This window comes from Pseudochaenichthys georgianus, chromosome 20 (genome assembly GCF_902827115.2).
Source record: "Pseudochaenichthys georgianus chromosome 20, fPseGeo1.2, whole genome shotgun sequence".
Taxonomy (NCBI): Eukaryota; Metazoa; Chordata; class Actinopteri; order Perciformes; family Channichthyidae; genus Pseudochaenichthys; species Pseudochaenichthys georgianus.
The window spans coordinates 17,472,735-17,490,004 of NC_047522.1; the positions used below are offsets into that span (position 1 = coordinate 17,472,735).

At 37.4% G+C, this 17,270-nt stretch overlaps 1 protein-coding gene across 1 annotated transcript in view; it reads right to left on the minus strand.

The window, feature by feature from the left end:
* LOC117465655 (sodium channel protein type 3 subunit alpha-like) overlaps window positions 1-17,270 on the minus strand; it is a 230,385-nt gene that overhangs the window by 5,772 nt on the left and 207,343 nt on the right. Inside the window, exons 24-31 of the mRNA XM_034108606.2 lie at window positions 10,966-11,120; window positions 10,445-10,618; window positions 7,965-8,087; window positions 5,844-6,119; window positions 1,756-1,809; window positions 1,202-1,339; window positions 562-666; window positions 149-419 (exon numbers count right to left, since the gene is read on the minus strand). Coding sequence (XP_033964497.1) covers window positions 149-419; window positions 562-666; window positions 1,202-1,339; window positions 1,756-1,809; window positions 5,844-6,119; window positions 7,965-8,087; window positions 10,445-10,618; window positions 10,966-11,120 — 1,296 coding nt within the window. The remainder of the gene's footprint in view (window positions 1-148; window positions 420-561; window positions 667-1,201; window positions 1,340-1,755; window positions 1,810-5,843; window positions 6,120-7,964; window positions 8,088-10,444; window positions 10,619-10,965; window positions 11,121-17,270) is intronic.

Below are 17,270 nucleotides of genomic sequence, written 5' to 3' on the forward strand. Positions count from 1 at the left end.
TTGTCAACATGCTGCTGTAACAAAACAATTTCCCAGCTTGGATACAATAAAGTAATTCTAATCTAATGTTATGTAGAAAATATTTTCCCATGCTAATAATACTCCATTTCCAGAGATTGTTGCCCCTGGATACTCAGTTTTTCCTCACCGACGATGGAGAGGATGACGACCACGAAGTCGAAGATGTTCCAGCCGACGGTGAAGAAGTAGCAGCGCAGCGCCACAATCTTGACGAAGCACTCGAAGGTGAAGACGATGATGAAGGCCAGGTTGATTTTGTTAAGGATGTACTCCATTTGCGGGGACTGCTCGTCCGTCTCCACCATCATGGTGATCATGTTGAAGAGGATCAGCACCATGATGATGATGTCGAAGGCCTGCTTCCCTGCCAGGTCGAAGAAGAAGCCCTGCACAGAGTTCTGCACAGAAAAACAGATTGTTTAGCTTTTTTTTTTAAATATATTTTTCTTATGCATCATTGGCTGAGACAAGCCTTTATTCTTAACTTCCTCTGATTAGGACGTGTCTTTAAAATAAAGACAGTAAACTGTGTGTGGGTACCGCAGGTCTGGGGATGGGTTTCTGTGGTTTTTTGGAGCCGAGTTTCTTCATGGCGTTATAATATTTCTTCTGCTCCTCCGTCATGAAGATGTCCTGTCCTCCTAAGTGAAGAGACAAACAGCAAAAACTGTTATTTTACAGAAACTATTTGCCTCAAAACATTGTCTTATCATCCCATGATGAATGAAAACAGATCTTAAATGACTGAAATGGTAAATCAAGAAACATGTGCAAGTAAAGCCCTTTGTATTTATACGATTATCAAGCCTGTGTGCTTGGGGCTCTTCAAAATAAAAGGCACTCTAAAATGTGGCCTAAATTAGTGACCATAGTTACTTCGAGAAAAAAAGTATTTTGCGTGCATATGAGAAGTCTTAGCTATTACATTTAACCATGTGAAAAATGGGAGCAAAAACAAGAGTGATGCGTTTATATTTTTGTGCACAGATGTATTTATATGTGGTCCATTGGTATTGTCACAGTAGTTCAGTCTGTTCTAAAATATGATCAATATTTAAAAGAAATATGTATTTCATGTTCATATAAAAAGCTTCAGTTCTTTGGTGTGAAAACATGTCTGTGTATTATTTATTATGCTTTTTTACGAGTATTATTTCAGTTTTCCCTCTGTGGTACTCATCTTTCGTTTCTGCTGGTTGAAGTTGTCAATGATGACTCCAATGAAGAGGTTGAGGGTGAAGAAGGAGCCGAAGATGATGAAGATGACGAAGTAAAGGTACATGTACAGATTGATCTCTTTGATGGGCTGCTCCTCCACCTGACAGGGAATAACAGCATTTAATAAAAGGAATACACACCCTTCTAAACATCATGTTGACCTTTAATAGTCATACCATTTCAGCTTTAAATTAATTTTAAATGTTTTCACATCAACTAAAATCATGCCATCTTTATTATAGTTTAGTTATTCTTCAACAGCATTATGTTAAAAATCTTGTCTTTATCGATTTTTTTATGTATATATTTTTTCCATGTTTTTATTCCACTTAAAAAGACACTTCATTGACTGTTTTGTAATTTTCTGAAATTATAGTCTTTTAATATATTATCAGTTTTTATTTACAGATAATTTTATATCAAAAACAGGCAAAACAAATCACATAACAGATGATGACATGAGAATACAACCTCACAATTGTACAAACAAATTCAAATGAAGAATCTTGGACTTACAGCTCGTGAATCCACCGCTGCATACATGATATCCATCCAGCCTTTGAAGGTTGCCTTGAGAATAAACACATAAAAAGAAAGAAATACAAATAGTGCCAGCAGTGGTGATTTGTCATTCAAAAAAGATAATACATATAAATTAGACACATTACAATTACACTGTTAATTGTGCATCTATCATATAAATGTTTTTTATGGGAAAGAAGGATGAACATAAAGGTGTCCACATCATTTTGTCTATATAGTGTATGTTCATTTCAGCCCTTTTGTATAATATTCCTGCAGTAACTTGCTACTGCAGGATTTTCTGCCTCTGTGTGTAAAATGTGAGTTTCTCTGCTCCTCCGTCACCAAGACGACGTGCTGCACACTTCCTGCACTTAAAGTGAGAAAGTGAATAAAAGCCACTCCCTCCTTTTAGCAGGAAATTAGCTGCTATGGAAACAGGGACGTTTTTTTTATCAATGAAGGATCAACACGCCCTTAAATGGACTTCCTTCCTCAGAGACACTTTATTCTGAGGGGGGCGCGCTGTCCATCAATCACACCTGAAACCAGCCCATCGCCACGGTTACCACCTGTTGTTATTATGTTCAGTGGGATGTGAGAGAAAGGCTGTACGCTGTAAAAGATGACCAGCTCTTTTATTTTTTACGGACCTGGAGACTGTTTCAGGTAAATACTGACATATACTTCAGGACAGCTTTAAGATACTTGTACTCTCCTTAAGTATTTTCATGTTTTGCTACTTTATATTTCTACTCCACAAGATTTATTTCTGAAATTGCTTTTAAGTGAAATGTTGAATGTAGGACCTACACATAGACAACATGTTGCAGTGCACTATGAATATGTCTATGAATATCATCATATCAATGTGTAAGTGATTAAACAAAAAAAAGAATATTTAGTTTAAAACTTCATGATCACTCTAAGCAATGTTGTCTCTTGCACAATAATCAAAAGTTATGTAAGTGTTTTTTTGTTGAATTTATGCTTTCATTTAAAAAATAAAAATAAAAAAAAAGGTGAAAAGAAAACAGCTTCATTCTTTTGATGGACCCATAGGTCGATTAATAGGTGTCTGTTTAAATGGTGCTTTGGCACTACTGTGTGTCATAATGGTCCTGTCAATAAAACGATTAGAATTTCAGTCAAAATAGAGTTGACAGCACTAATTGGATATTTCAGAGTCTATAAATCCTCTCACCTTGCATTTATTTTCCTGTTTTCTTATTTTCTCTTTATATTTATTTTTTGCAGCGTGTTGTTATTTCCAGATGCTGATGGAGGGGTTGCTCCCGCCAACTGTTGCCGAGCGACCAGCCAAACACGATGAGAGCGACATGTTGCCTTGGCAACTCTCAGGTTTATTTCTCCTTGATATCCTCATTTTTTAAATTACATTTTCGTTGACATCAGCACTTTATTTATTGCTACATCACCAATGTCAAAAATATATATTTAAAATGATTTTCTTATACATTTACTTTTTGTATTACTTCTGTCTTTAAATGTTAATAAATCCAAAATAAATAAAGAACATTTGTCTATTTTTCCTTATTCTTCCCAATGTTTTTATTTTTTAAATAAAATGATTAATTTGATTAGGTAATATCGTAAATCATTTGAATTTCAAAATAATACAGTACACATGTTACAGAACGGGCAGAATATTTCTTTTTTTAAACACAGCTATACAAAAAAAAGAAAAACTCAAGAAACTAAGAGATGGGGATGATTTGTCGGTTTTCTTTTTCTCTAACAAATATTTGACACTTCATCATTTCTACATTCCCTTTTTACTTTTGTACCTTTGTCCCTTGTTCAGATGTAAATGTTCTGACTTGTTCTCCCTAACTCCCACTCCTTATACCCTTTTCTCTTCACCATTGTTTATTTCTTTCCATCTGCAGTTAAAATAACGTTCCTCCATGTGTTCTTTCCTCCCTCCCACTTGGCTGCAGTCGCTCTAAAAATAAAACCCTCTCAGACGCTGATTGATTGGAGGCTCTCAGGACGCCAAGGTGGGCGACAGAGAGAGGGGGAGAAAAGGAAGGAAAGGAAGCAAAGAGAGATGGAAATAGGAGGAGAAGTTGCATTGCCTTCTTTTAGTGGCTTTGTCCATGCTCTGCTTGATAACAGATGATGATGTGAGTCAAAGCAAGAAATGGACGAGGAGGGGAAGGTTGGAAATACAGAAAGAAACTGAGAATCACAAAGGAAAATAAATTCAAGCAAAGCAATATGTCAGAGTATACATTTAAAGAGGATCAATAACGAAGGATCAAACATAAAAAAGTGAAGTGAACATCCATAAGTAGTACCAAATATGAAGTCAAAGTCCTGCATTCTCTTCTGCATCAAACAAACAAAAGCATATTTATTTATTTATTATTTACATTTGAAAGGTATTCCTTAGATTTAAAAAAAGAAGTAATTTATCATAATTGCTTTTTTCTATTATTATTATAAATAACTTTTTGCATATTGTATTTATTTATTTATTAAATGTATTTATTTATTCATTGTGGCTATATCTCACAATATATTTTAATTGAATTTATTTATATGTACATGCAAGTGTCTTTCAAACTGTATTGTATTTCATTTTACATGACTTCCCAACAAAAATACCGTAGGAGAAGAAAACTAATGGGTATGCTCTCTTTTATAAATACATGTTCAATTTAGAAACATAAAGTGGAATAAAAAATGTTAACAAAGAAGGACGAGAGAAGCCAGAGGAGGTAACTGAAATCTAACACGACAAATGGAGACAAAGAGAAAGAGAGGGAGGGCGATGTGGAAAAGTCAGAGCGATAAGAACAGGTGTGGGAGGGAAATTAAGATGAAGACAGCAAATGGATGGAAGGAAAGAAAAGAGGGTGAGGAGGGGAGGGGGGGGTGGAGAAAAGTCAATCCTCCCACGGATACACTCAGATTTCATTTGAACTCGAGTTGTTGAGCAGGGTTTTCTCTGCTCTTTATTTCAAACAGACGCATTTTAAATAATTTTGGACGACCGACTTATCTTCATCTGCAGCCAGTACTAACATTTTAAACTTAAGTATAAGAAGTAATACTACAGTGTAGCAATACTCAGTAAAAGGCATGCCTTTATAAGTGTTATGTAAGTACATAATAGTTATTTTTCATTATTATTGTTATTATTTGTATTATTGCAATAATTATTTCTTTTTTTTTGGGAATACCAGAATATCAAATAATAGGTTGAGCTCATTTTAATTACTTGTATAGTAATGGCTAACTTGATTGTATTCACTAATTCTTTCATTTTGTATTAATGATCTCAATCTGAAAAATAATTAGTGCAGTCAAAACTACAATATTGACCTTTGAGATGTAGTCGAGTAGAAGTAATAGAAGATTGAAGACACAGGAAATGGAAATACTCTGGTAAAGTACAAGTGCCTCAGAACTGTACATGAGGTGTGTTCAAGAGAACAGTGTGTTCAGCAGTGTTCATGTCTGTGTTTCAGTCTCAGCCCACGCTGCAAATTAAGCCCTGCAGGTGATTAAAGTGCCTGAACGCAACTTAAAATGCAGCGAATGAATCATGTAAGAAAAAACCCTTGACAGTTTTCTATTTTCTCTGTTTATATTATGTATTATTAGATATTTAGTCTAATTAAAATAACTCGATTTTGCAACAAAATCAAAATGAACAAATCTGGAGATACACGGTTTTACAATATCTAACTTTTACAAGTACAATATCTAACTTTTACATATTGTTTAGTATAAAGTTAAAAGTAAACTGGAAATACTCAACTCTCACCATTATGTTGTCATATATGCCCGCGAATAAGTAAAAACTTGCTTTTGGAAAAATGAGGAAAAAGTAATATTAAATATAAATATGAAAAAAATATTTACTTTTTTTCCCCAACACAGAACAAAAATAGAAATCTTAAAATAAATAAAATGGTTGGACTGATTAAAAGTGAATGTTCTTGCCAAAATCTTGCTGTTCTTTTTTTGTTTCTTCATGGTTCACTGTTGTTAGGCGCTTTGGATAAAAGCTTCAGCGACATGATAAAGAGCGATAAATCACATTTCCTCACCACTTGCAGCAGCGCCAGGTACCCCGCCCCCACGTTGTCGAAGTTGACCTTGACCTTGGTCCAGTAGTAGAGCGAGGTGTCGTTGAGCGCCGCGCACTCGGACTTGTTGTTGATGAAGGCCGACTCGTAGATGTGACCCGTGCGGTTGACGCAGCGTCCGAACTTGCCGGCGAACAGGTTGACGCCCATGATGCTGAAGATGAGCCAGAAGATGAGGCAAACGAGCAGCACGTTCATGATGGAGGGGATCGCCCCGATCAGAGCATTCACCACCACCTGCGGGCCAAAAACACCGTCACACACACAAGACACTGTCTCACACACACACTGACTATTTGAGATTATTGCACCTAAAAGTGCAGCTGAAACAATATGTCCAATATGTAGCAAAACATTTTAAAGTAGTGATGTAGTAGGGCGGAGTCAGGTTGGAGAGTAATGTGTTTTCTGATTTATGTCTTTGAGGTTGACTTTATACAAGCTGTAAAGTTGGAATGTCAGATTTTAAATTGTAACTAAAGCTTGGGAACATGTACTTCTGACATTATTCAGACATAAAAACATTTATTTGACTAACTCTTGTGTCGTGTGGTTTGGATCGCAGTATTTTGTGATTTATGGGGTGATACTAAGAGATATCCAAAATGACTTTGGATATCTCTTTCTTGTAAACAAAACATATTTTGTGTAAAAAATATATATTGTTAATTCATTACTTAAATCTCGGAAATGTAGATATTTTTATTTCTTCCTCGACTCTATTTGTTATTTATTTATTAATGTATTGTTTTATTTAATAATACAATATTATCTCTAAATGAAACAAAATGATACAAGGAATACTGCATAAAGCTGCTCCAAAGCAACATTTAGATATTGAGGGACTCGATCTCTTCCCTTGCTCGGTCAAATCTGAACAAACTTTCTTTTTAATATTATTGTATTTTTGGGGAGAAATAATCTTCCTCTTCTTCTGCCTGCTCAGAGTGAGAGCTGAGTCAGCTAACGTCGTTACTAAACACAACAAAATAAAGTCGACCTGCCACTCCAGACCTCCTTACTGTGCCCACAATGCACTGCTTCCACCCAGAATCCCCTGCTGAGTGAGCAGTACAGCATTTTGCAAAATGACACCAGAGCTAATCCTATTAACCGAACAAAGAGGAGAGGACACGATCATGGGAGAGTGGAAGCTCAGACTTATTTCCCAGCATGCAACACAGAGTCAGCGTCCTGCACACCTTTCACATTTCACCTCTTCGCTTCAACTTATACTTTGTACTGGTGCAGTTCAAATGAAACTGAAAGTCATTTTGTAATCAAATGATATTTTAAAACTTTGAATCATAGAAGGAACATAGGTTATTTCTTTTTATCAGAGGTGCAGTAAATACTCTAGGCTTGCAACATTATATACATGACACACAAAATAAAATATTAAAAGTTAAGAAATATACAAATATTCACAAATAGTATCATGTCAATGTATCAAAAGTACATTTCCTACAGGACACTGACTCTGAGATATAGTAATACTGATGGATGAGACAGAAACAAACAGACAAGATTGCCTTCTTTGAGGCATTCAAATATGAAATACTGGTTATTCTGAAAGAGAGGAAGCTGCGGAAGAAGCTCGGAAACACTGACAGGAAGAAACGAGATGAGCCAATCAGAGAGAAGGAAAAAATGACACTACGGAAGAGATGATTGAGGATAAAACTCACACCTGGGTATCAGAAAATGAATGTGAAACAATTTTTTATTTAAATAATCTTTGCAGCCTGTCCATTAAATAATGAATAATAATGTACAAATGTTTTAAGAAATGTGTTATAATGCGGAAGTTTGGACAAATCTTTCACCATTTCACAGATTAAACAGTCGTTTTAGATTAATCCATAATGAAAGAAGCTCCACCTTAACCACATACAACAGTAAAATCCTGCTTGTACATTAATGTATGAGATATCGCATAATGATCTAATAATCTCATATTTATATACTTTATATACTCAAACAACATTTTACCAAACATTTTGCAGGAAATGTATGATATTTATACTTTCCTTGCAGTAAAGGATGCCCAGGTGTGTTAGTTTTATTAATACTGACTCTTACCCTCATGCCTTCAAATCTGGAGAGGGCTCTGAGGGGCCGCAGCGCGCGCAGCGTCCGCAGGGACTTGATGGCGGCGAAATCTGAGTAACCCAAAGTGTTGGCCACCATACTGACCAACGACACCTGCAGGAGAGAAATAGGGGGATTGAAGGTGGAGCAGATGGACAAGAGGAGGAGAAGACAGAAGCAGGACGGTTAACTTCTACTCTAATAAAGACAGAGGGAAAGTCAGAGCTGTGGATTTGAGGAGAAAACATGTGTTAGATTTAATATCAGCCAACTCCTGAGGGAAAGGGAATAAATAGAGTTAGTCTCCTTTTTAATGACAAATTGAGATATGACCTGTGAAAAAAAAGGGAAATTGAAGCTGTGTAGACAAAGAAATTGGACAAATGTGTTAATATTCCTCTTTGACGTCCAAATAAACTGAATGTATTCAAACTTTGTAAAAGAAAGGGATGATTACTTTGTTTTTCGGTGAGAAATTACACAGATTAAAAAGTATTTAGAGCCACTGACATTTTAACCCTGTTTTGGATGCAAGGACAACCTGTTTTTCTTTGCAAAATAACTAGAAATTGGAGTTTTATTCATACAGCATTATGTGATTGCATGTATGGAGTTGTGATGAAGGTGTTTTTCAGGAAAAGTTTCAACATCAACTTTCTAAATATGTTAAATGTAAAGCTTTGAGTTAGAGAAACATTTCAACCCAGTCAACAGAAGACATTTTTTTAATTTAGGTGCTATTGAGGAAATGTTTCAAAATGATTGCACTAGAACCAAATCAAAACTAAGTTACAATTGTAAATATGAGACTGCAACAAAGCAGTCAAAAACCTACATAAAATAAATCTGAAAATAGGTTTATTCTCCAGCAGCAGGTAAACTGGAAGCTTAGGTCAAAGTTGAGTCTCCAGCCTGCTCAGCCCGACCACTTGAGAGCTTGATTTTCCCGCCGGGGAAGCAGGAGGCGGATGGAGCTTACCCTGATACCAGCGAGACGGGACGCGGCCCGGAGAGGACGCAGGGCCCTGAGGGTCCTCAGCACCCGCATGGTGGAGAGGTGGTCCAAAGACAGGAACTGAGCCAGCAGACCCAACACTGAGATCTACAGTCACACATTTAAACAGTACCCACCACCAAAGCACAGAACATTTCATTTGTGTTTTAGCGTCCTGTACTTCCTTAAATATGACCATACATTCTGTAAGACCTCCCTCACTCCACACAGACAGTGTTGAGTTTCAATGACACTGAGCAAAAAAACTGATTAGACATGATTGGAAAGAATGAAAAACAGTTTTTGAGTGGGAAGTATGACATTTTGTTGATTGAAATTTATGCTGCGGAAATGTTGAATTGATCAAGATAATGAAAGAAAATGCAAATTATAACAGGAGCAGATTAGAAAAAACCAAGGCTTGTAATCAAACATATAATAAGATGTATAATTCTTCTAATTCTATCCTGTCATTTATTATTTTTTTGGTCTTCTTGTTTTCAAAAATGTCATTTTTTGGGATATTATTTCTGAATACTTAAAGTTGTTTCAATACCAATGTCCTAATCCTGACTGCTTATCACCTTTATCCATATTATTAACTTCCATTGGATTTGGTTATTTGTTATAAATACATTTATTTATTTGATAGGGATAATATGCTAATAAACATCAGTATAAAATATAAGATATGAAAAGCTATCTGTATCGGTAATATTGGTATTTTTCAAGGTAATGTATCAAAGAATAAATTGTTGTATTTTAAAAATACTAGTACAAACCTCATACTACAAAACATTATAAAAATCATCCAATTTTGAGTTTTTTGTTGTGAAGAATTTACAATTGTTCATTTAGTTTGAAATGTAGTTTTTCCTCCCCTCTAGTAGTGGCTTGGAAACTGTTGAATGCAGCTTTGAGTGAAAGATATGCGTCTTTCAGTCTCTATTATTATCACTCTGCTCTGTTTTTTGTCTCAGATATTCATATTTAAACCTCCGTGACTCAACTCATCTCTCACGGTTGATTTTCTGCCCTGAAGCTGTTTCTCTCTTTCTTTGTCTGTCTATGTCTCGCGCTCATTTTATTTATAGAGATGCTTTATTTCAGTGAAGCAAGATTCAGAGCTTCAGGAAAAACGACTGGAACACACACTGCCCAAGTCAACACACTTGTCTCCTTGGGATTTTAACCTTTGCAGACCATTTACATGCACACAAACCCATATACAGTAAAGGGAAAACCCCAAAAAGCACAACAGGGCAACTCAATCAAATGAATTACTGAAACGCAGGTAAACTGCAGTAAAGAAACAAGTAAAGTAAATGACCGTATATTAAAGTAGAATTGTTATTAAGTCAGTATTATTTTAAATGAAGTTTGCCATTACTTTCTTCACCATCCCTGTTGAATCATCACATTTTATTTTTCAAAGGACAGATCATTTAATGCATTGATAACTAGAAGATGGACTCACGTCTACGATGAGGAAGTCCAGCCAGCACCAGTAGTTGGTGAAGTATTTCTTGAAGCCGTAAGCGAGCCACTTGAGGAGCATCTCCAGAATAAAGATGTAGGTGAAGATCTTATCAGCGTACTCCAGCACCACCTTCACCACCTTCCTCTGCTCGATGTAGATGTCCTCAAAGGCCTAAACACAGCAGGGGTGTTACTTTTACATTTGGAATGCTGTCAAAGAGTCATTTCTTGCAAGGACGATTGTCAGATGAGGGAAATGACAGAAAGTCAAGTCAAGTGTCAACAAAGAGCATGCATAACCCTTACAGTGAGTATAAAGTAAACTGAAGTAGTATAAAGAATAATAAAGTACTTCTTATAGGTAGTTTAAAATAAAGTACAGTGGTATATAGTAGACTTCAGTAGTACGGTATTAAGTTTATGATTAAATATGTCTGCATGTGTGTCTGTCTCTTTCGCTCTGTCTTGTGTGTTGTGTGTGTCTCTGTGTGTGCTTGTGTGTGTGTGTGTTTTCTTCACCAGGGCTCCGGAGCTCAGCAGGATCATGAAGATGATGAAGGATTCGAACCAGCTGTGCTCTACGATCTGAAAACACGTTTTCCTCAGCCTCCACCAGTTTTGTCCCGAGCCCCCACTCGTATCCACGTCACAGCACCTGAACCTGGACGTACAGACTACACACACACACACACACACACACACACACACACACACACACACACACACACACACACACACACACACACACACACACACACACACACACACCAGTGGTTGCATTAGACTTTTTCATTGACGGACAGGATCGTAACATTTCCGTCATAATCCATTATTACCCGTCATTTTATTTTTCATGTTTTAATGATGAGATGAGACATATTTAATATTTATGTTTGAGCAGCAAATGTTCATTCATTCATGTTTTAATGATTCATACAGAACTTTTAAGGGCATGGAGAAACAAAAAGCTGAACAGAGACACCGACCGTGTGGTCACTTTTCATGTCAACACGAACATGAATGATGTATTTGTTCCTGCACTGGCAGCACAGCAGAGGGGGCAGAGGCCGCTAACAACACGCGACCATTGTGCCTAAACAGGCAAATATGAACCATGCCATCGTTTTAAATGAGACAATTACAATCAAAATATGAACAAAACATTTACAAGAACAACTCAATTGACCTGCTGTAGTCTGGCCTGAACACTGATTTCTGCATCGCCGTGCACCCTCGGACAAATCCGTTACTCATCTTAGCTTCTCCACAGATGTCGCAGAACATTTTGCCATCTTCCCTCCTCCAAACTCTTGCTCCCACTGAACCCGGTACTCCCGCTTCAACTCCTTGCCACTTGCTTGCCTCTCTGCCGCTGGCTGAACGTTGTCGTTTGTAGTCTTACTGGCTTGTCCTTCATCCTCCACCGCATCAATCCCTCTTGTTTCACCTCGTTTATCCACACCATCACAATTACTGGGCTTATTAAAAATGCTTCGGACGATCAGCTGCCGTGACATTTTGCGATTGCTAAAACCGGTTAAACCACGAGGTAATCAATGAGGTCAAAAACAAGAATAGACAATAGCTACTTAATATACACACACTCGCCACAAACTGGACAGGGGTGTGAATTACTAAATAATAGTTACAGTTAGTGCTGCGTACCTGGACTCACATTCAGGTTCAGGTCCGGACTCAAGTCCAGAGGTTCAGGTTCAGGTCCGGACTTATAAGTCCGGACCTGAACCCATGGCTTGTGTCAAGTTGTGTGAGTAACTAAAGTGAACTTATTGTGAGCTAATTATCAATTGAAAATTAACTCATAATCAACTCAAATTCAAACTCATCAGGTTTATTGTGCTCCCTTGCAACTTGTGTCTACATTTCTCTACAAAGTACAAATGTGCCACTTAGTCTACAAATGACTTATGACAGCAACTACAGTGAACTACTACAAAGTTCAAACATTTATTTCATTTACCAAACTAAAGTAACCAAACAGTCCCTGAGCTGACTGAGCCTAAATCCCTAAAACGTTGCTGAAAGGTAGAGTGTAGAGTAGACTATACGCATCACACTGTTACACACCTAATATACAGTATAGGCTACACTCTAGTGACTGTACAGTCAGAGTGTACTGTACTGTCTGTGCACCATGTATTTTCTACAACTCTACAATACATACTGTTAGAAATTAAAATCAATGTTGATATGGCGTAATTTTGAATTAAAAACACTAATTTAAATCACTTTTATTCTGAAAAAACCGAAAGTTCACACTATTAACTTAAAACTTTTATTCTGAAAATTCTTCACTTCCGGTTAGCATTAGCATGTGGCGAAATTCTACGTTTTCAAACCGTAAATCGAAGGTGAAATGACATGTGATGTTGTACACTGAGCACACTGGGATTAGCACTCATTTATTGACGCTGAATAACGTTTATCAGGGAATGTTTAAATAACCACAGACACCAGAATATACGTAAGTGCTAGTTTTTTTGCGAGTCCAAGTACCGGTTCCTGACGTTCCGGTTTTAACCGGACTTGAACCGAAACTTTTTACAAATCCAGTACCGGTTCGGCGTACCGGTACGCAGCACTAGTTACAGTAGAGTACAGTAGATCGCCCTCAGTCGACCTGGCCACTAAGGATGTAATATAATATGGGCCGCTGCTGGACATGTTGGCGCTGTTCCGAGTTGTGTTCTAATCTGTCAAATTAACGGACTGCTTTCAGATTTTTCTGTCATTGTTAGAAAAAATCCGTATTCGTTTAACGCGACCTCTGACACACACACACACACACACACACACACACACACACACACACACACACACACACACACACACACACACACACACACACACACACACACGCACACACACACACACACACACACACACACACGCGCACACAAAGAGACAGAGAGACATAGGTGACAATGTAAAAATGTCAAACTAAAGATAGTTAATGAAGACAATGAACTCTGATGGACAATATTCACATGTCTAACCCTTATCACATGAGAATAATGTGATAATAATTCCATGCATTCATTTCTAAACAATATGAGAAAGAAGTGTGTGGCTTGCTCAAGGGCTCGCTGCTATTAGCAGTGCAGCACATACGGAGGGTCATGTCTGCTTTGTTGTCCTGCAGATGACCCGGAGCAGAAAGTGCTCCATCTATCCTGCAAACATGCAAACAAGCATTATGTCCAGTGTGTGTGTGTGTGTGTGTGTGTGTGTGTGTGTGTGTGTGCGTGTGTGTGTGTGTGTGTGTGTGGAGGCTTTTTGTCTTGCATAACTATTTTGTGAAGCTGCTGTTTTCCTCAGTGTGTGTGTTTGGTTGACTTAAGAGTCTTTATTAGACACATTTTCTAAACCGCAGCCTCACATATTTGAGAGAATCTAAGACGCAATTCAAAACTCCAGTAATTAGATAAAAACACAGGGGTCAGGAGGTTAAAATGTGGGAAAATATTAATTTAAAAACCTTACATTTGGGCCGGTTTTCTGATATTGGTCCATTAAAATGTGAAAAGACATTTGAACTCTTTACAAGTTGTTATTCTAATCAGAATGAGGTTTTGTAAGGAAGTTTTGTAGTATTATATTTCACTGTCTCTGTTTTTGTGTGCTGCCCTTTACAATTTAAATTAAAAAGAAAAGGAATGTATTTACATGTGTATAACTTTGTATATGATTTCTTCAAGCAGAGAGCGTCTAATGGTTCTGAAACAGACGTCATCAAGGGTTTTCGGTTCCAGAAATGGCTGATAACAACTATCAGATTTCTGTCGCTGCTCTTATCGCTGCTCTTTGTCTGTGTCACTAAAAGCTTGTTGCGAAAATGTCTAAATTCAATCATTGTGTCTAAGAGGGGATGAAAAAACGCAACCTAACACCGGGAAAACTTCTGCAGTCAAGCAAGGCCTGATGGCAGCGGAATATCTCAGAGAGGATATATTTTACCCATAGAATAAGACGTGCATTCCCTATTTATTGAGAAAAATACAACTTGTTATACTTTTTTGTTCAGCATTTATGTGATAGTTGGTTCGGCCGCACTGTAAACAGATAAATAAATGCATTAAAACCTGTACCAACTATACATCTGAAATGTCTAAGATATATATGTTTAAATACTAGTTACTACTATGCAAGCCATTTGAATTAAGATATGAAATTGAAATTTGTGAAAATGTTTCCTGATTTCCCAGCATTATTTAAGTCACAATTTTCGAATAATTTTAACATGAAAATGGAATTTGAAATTTAATTTCAGACAAAATTACAATTATTATTACAAAAGTAACATTATCATTTGAATAAAGTCTCCCTGGGCTTCCATCACGGCAGATATTAGTCTTAATCAACAAGAAGTGACTAACTCACATTCAGAGTGCAGTGTGTGTTTCCTGTGTGTGTGTTCTCTGATTGCAGCTTCTCTAATTAAGAGTCTGATTACCAGCGTTCTGTTGCCATGGATACTAATGGGCCTGTAATCCAATGAAAACAAGCGAAAGGTAATCCGACACTCAATCAGCCCACTGCAGTGTTATTATCAGTGTGTGTGTGTGTGTGTGTGTGTGTGTGTGTGTGTGTGTGTGTGTGTGTGTGTGTGTGTGTGTGTGTGTGTGTGTGTGTGTGTAAGGAATCCCCCTCTGCAGTAATAAACACTTCTTCAACAATAACCTATTATTGAACACATCACATCAGCTGATGGGGAAGCAGCCACCTTTTAGGGGCGCTCGTTCTTTTCGGCGCCACATTGATCCAGGATCGATCAGGAAATTCCCCCCCCCCTCCCCCCTCCTACCAGGTGATTGCATTTGACCCTCCACTAAAGCGCTTTACGACTAACATATCCACAAAAACACTCATATTAGTATATAAATATCTCAAATATATCAAATCCAAGTTAATTCACTGTAGCATTCAAAAAAGTATCATCAAAATCATTGGAAGATCCTTTTACTTCTTTTGGTGTTTTCCGAAATAATATTTATATTGTTATAGAACGATACATTATTTCAGCAAACAATATTCTAAAACTTAAATGCAATGTTAACAATTATATATGATTTTCTGTTTATGCATGCAATATTTAAGTCAACCTGTAAACTCCTTTCTGTGAAGGACTATTTTAGATGTTTTTAGGAAAAAGTAAATTCTGATGAAGTGACAAAGTGAGCGGCAGAGCGTGTTGCTCAAGGGAACGTTGGGAGTCGCACCTGAGACCTTCAGAAAGTCAGAGCAGCTGCTGCAGGCAACACTGAGCCCACTGAGGCAGAAACACACACACACACACACACACACACACACACACACACACACATTTTCCCTCTCTATCGTGTGTCATGCAGCTTCACAACATTAACCAATGAGCTGGCATTTAGAGGACCAATGGGGCGGATAATCTAACGCCCGCTGTCAGCACAGATGTGTGTGTGTGTGTGTGTGTGTGTGTGTGTGTGTGTGTGTGTGTGTGTGTGTGTGTGTGTGTGTGTGTGTGTGTGCGTGCGTATGTGTCTGTATGTGTGTGTTACACAACCTGTGGATTTTTACATTGGCATGCAAGATTTACACTTTTTTCTCTGCATGCATGTTGGATAACGATGTGTCTTTATAAGTGAGGTACACTGCGGGTATGTGCATATAACCGTGTGTGTGCAGATAACCGTGTGTGTGCATATGTGTGCGTGCGTGTGTATGTGTGTGAATGGAGATAACAGCAAAATAATGAGTATTTCATGTCTGGACAATAAGACCGATTGTGTTCTCGTGATTTAACTCCTGCATTTTCGTGGCCCAACTGTGAGCATGATAATAGGGTTTCATTTATTACGCTAATGAAAATTGTGCCAAATGATTGACGACCTATTGTTTTAAATGAATAAATCTCCATTCAATATCAATGAAAACAATTGAATAAAAAATGTAAAATAAAAAGGGGCAGTTTGATCAATGAAAACAAAGACAACTAATATTTATATAAAACAAGTTGAAGTTAAAACTATTTTGCACATTTTACAATATTAAAGGACAATACATATTTAAGGAATAAAAACTGAATGTTTTCATCTAAATCTTTTAATCTTTTAATCTTCTAAGCCTTTGGTGCAGCAAATAATCCAGTTTGCTAAAATCTTGGAGTACTCCTTTAAAACTCAGGTGCTTATGCTCACCTCTAACTCTCTGCTATATACACTCATTGCATAATTAATTGTGTCCCTCTTGTAGACCCTTATAAGAAGCACTCAGGTCAAATCAGGAAGTCTGCGACTCGTTAAATGTCCTGCCCCGGATGACCTTGGTAACTGTGATGAATTATTAGCGAGTTTGAATTAGAGTCTCTATTCATCCCAACATACTGTACACACTCATTCTTCCTGACAGCCGGAGGGAGGCCCGCTGCTGTTTGTGCTTTGTAATCACAGCATGAACACACACACACACACACACACACACACACACACACACACACACACACACACACACACACACACACACACACACACACACACACACACACACACACACACACACACACACACACACACACACACACACACACACACACACACACACACACACACACACACACACACACACACACACACACGGAGACACAATCCTTCACAGCTAAAACAGCAGCTCTATGCGGAACTACTTTGCAGATGAAGACACACCTAAATATATTTCCCAGAAGTAGAAAAGCTTGTGTCTTCAGTTTCTATGCTCTCTAAGAATATCTTTTTCTAATCCTTCAGAGGGAACACACACCTGTTCTGTCACTTGATGACATTTTTTATTTT